At 40.7% G+C, this 2,729-nt stretch overlaps 1 protein-coding gene across 4 annotated transcripts in view; it reads right to left on the reverse strand.

Annotated features, from left to right (window-relative positions):
• LOC101857099 (TAR DNA-binding protein 43) overlaps positions 1–1,133 on the reverse strand; it is a 35,394-nt gene extending 34,261 nt beyond the window's left edge. For 2 of the 4 annotated variants that reach the window (XM_005095281.3, XM_005095278.3), the window contains exon 1: positions 789–1,132. In XM_005095281.3, the coding sequence (XP_005095338.1) occupies positions 789–1,026 (238 nt within the window). In that variant the 5' untranslated portion in view covers positions 1,027–1,132. Of the gene's footprint in view, positions 1–788 lie in introns of all 4 variants that reach the window. The other 2 variants (XM_005095280.3, XM_005095277.3) reach the window with 1 other exon arrangement.
• Positions 1,134–2,729: the final 1,596 nt, after the last annotated feature.

The following is a 2,729-nucleotide window of genomic DNA, read 5'->3' on the forward strand; positions in this document are numbered from 1 at the left end:
AGAAAATTGGAAGCACTGAACGTTAGATCTATAGAACGAAGACACTTCCTTTTTTCCGGACCCGAGTCCGAATAACATTTTTTCCTATTCGGACTCGAGTCCGAATAATTTTTTTTATTCAGACTCGAATATGAAAAAAATGTTATTCGGACTCGAGTCCGAATAACGACGGCCTGTGGCCAATTGCGGGAGATGATCGAGGCGCGTGCGCTGAGCCAGGGGCCAGACTGACAAGGGACCAGAACGCAGGCGAGGTGCCGAAATAGGCTTCTCGAGCGACATCGGAATCATAAACCCGGCACCCGCAGGACGAGGGTTGAACCAGGTCCATGAAGTGATGACATCACATTACTAAAATTTGCAGCCAATCAGGAAGATGCGTCATTCTATGTTTAATCGCATGTGAGAGAAACCTAACAAAGAAAAATGAAATTACAGCTGCAGCTTCGGTCAGGGAGAGGGGAGTCTGGCGCCTGAAATCCTGAAACTGAAAGTAGTGAAAGATGAGATGCACAAAATCAACATGATCAGATCCCAACAAATTGTAATCAAAAGAATCTCTATTTAACAGCCCAAATTTGTTCCTTCTACTAACGTCATAGTTTCATTATAAGATACACTAGACTAGACACCTTTTTTTACCAATCATTGTGGGCACCTCGTTGTCAATCACTGTTCATAATCATTCAATTCAATCGCTTAGCCTACTTATCACTTCGTTATCAGTTTTGCAACGATAAAATAGTTTTCAATACCCCATCACATGAAATAACATTTGAACATCATACCTTTAGGGAATACAGCAAGGTACTGGAAATTTCCCCACAGACCATCAGGGGGGTGGAGGACGCCATCAAGAAGCCGGATTCCCCGAAACGCTCCTGTGTCAGGATTTCTGTATTTCAAGCCGCATGCTCCTGGGAACTGTGCACTTAGAGTTGTGAGGAGTAAAGTGCCGTCATTTTCACTTGGGATTTCAATAGACTCGTCGCTTTCATCTTCTACTACCTGAATATACTGTGCCATGACTAACCCTTGGTTACTATCAATCGCAAAAAAGAAATCCTAAAGAAAGAAATCCACTTGCCGGCAGATCTACTAAAATGGCGGCTAGAGAAAGAAAGGCGGGTGGCGCCCCCTGTATTTCGTTTAAAAATCCAAAGGGACAATACTTCTCAATCCGAACTGTTTGGCTAAACCTTGACAGGCTTTCGGATAAAACATTCACGTGGAATGTATAATTTTAAGGGAACATTCATTATAATAATTATTATAATAACATAATGATGCACAGATTCATGTAATAATAATGATAAGAGCAAAGAGAAAAATAGAGACAGAAAGAGGGGGAGAGAAAGAGAGAGAGAGAGACGCCTACAATCTCTGGAAAGCTCTAATTCATGTACCATGTACATTAGATTTAGATCAATGTAAAATTACCACTCGACTGACAAATCATAATAAGGAAATGCACATAATATTACGAGATCATTAGATCATTTACCCCCCCCCCCCCAAAAAAAAACCCCACTCACACGCACACATTACAAACACACACACACACACACACACACACACACACACACACACACACACACACACACACACACACACACACACACACACACACACACACACACACACACACACACACACACACACACACACACGTGAATTACTTGATCTAGTGCCTAGTGGTCATGCTTTTTCGATCTCATTTGCCTATGATAATGATAATGATCATGCGACACTTCGCCTTCGAATCAAGGAGTTTACAGTAGTTCTAAGCTCCTTGCTTCGAATGCAAATACCCCTTATTATCTTATATTATATGTGTCGTCTTTCCTTTCAAGATTATAAGCCTATTATAGGGACTACAGGACTGTGTCGGACAACAACTATACAGGTTCATCACCCAAAGATCCTATACTACAAGATGGTTCACTAATTATAGTCTCTTATTAGAAATCTAAAAGCGTCCACAAATTGCTGGTGGAACAATTCTGACAATTTGTGCGAACGTGGACGGGCTTTGTTATTCTTGTTGTTGTCGTCGTTGTTGTTGTTGTTTCGTGAGGATTATTTTGTTGTAAGCCTATGCGGGCACAATTTATAACAGTAGTGAAGACTTAGGGAACCTAAACAAATGGGTAACAGGGAAAGATCAGGGAAACGTAGCTTTTTTGAGAGCATCCGAGCAAAGGAATAAATGGAAAACCATGATCGTCGATGTATGTCGCTGATCTGGCTCTGGGTGATGATGATGATGATGATGATGATGATGATGATGATGATGATGATGATGATGATGATGATGATGATGATGATGATGATGATCCTAACAGGATTTCACAGCAGGCTTATAACAAATCCTCTGTCTGGTCTCTTATTTATAGCCTGATGTAGATCTATGGTAAAGAATAGTTATTTTACAATCAGGCATTCGAACAGACATACTTGGAAATCATCGTCCGTCATAATCTTAAAATAAGACAAAAGGGCAAGAAAGAAGAAAGCAAAATGAAGTAAATTATTGATGGCACATCACACCGAATTTGATTGTGTAATGTACCTACACTGTACACATGTTCTGATGTGTCATATTATCGTATTTGCAAGGGGAAAACGGGGGGGGGGGAGTTGGATGCATTTTGGAGTTGATGTAAGCCCAGTCACAATGTCTCACAGTTGGATTTGTTTAATTGCTACGGAAATGAATGATTGGATGA

This window comes from Aplysia californica, unplaced genomic scaffold (genome assembly GCF_000002075.1).
Source record: "Aplysia californica isolate F4 #8 unplaced genomic scaffold, AplCal3.0 scaffold00099, whole genome shotgun sequence".
NCBI classification, from domain to species: Eukaryota; Metazoa; Mollusca; class Gastropoda; order Aplysiida; family Aplysiidae; genus Aplysia; species Aplysia californica.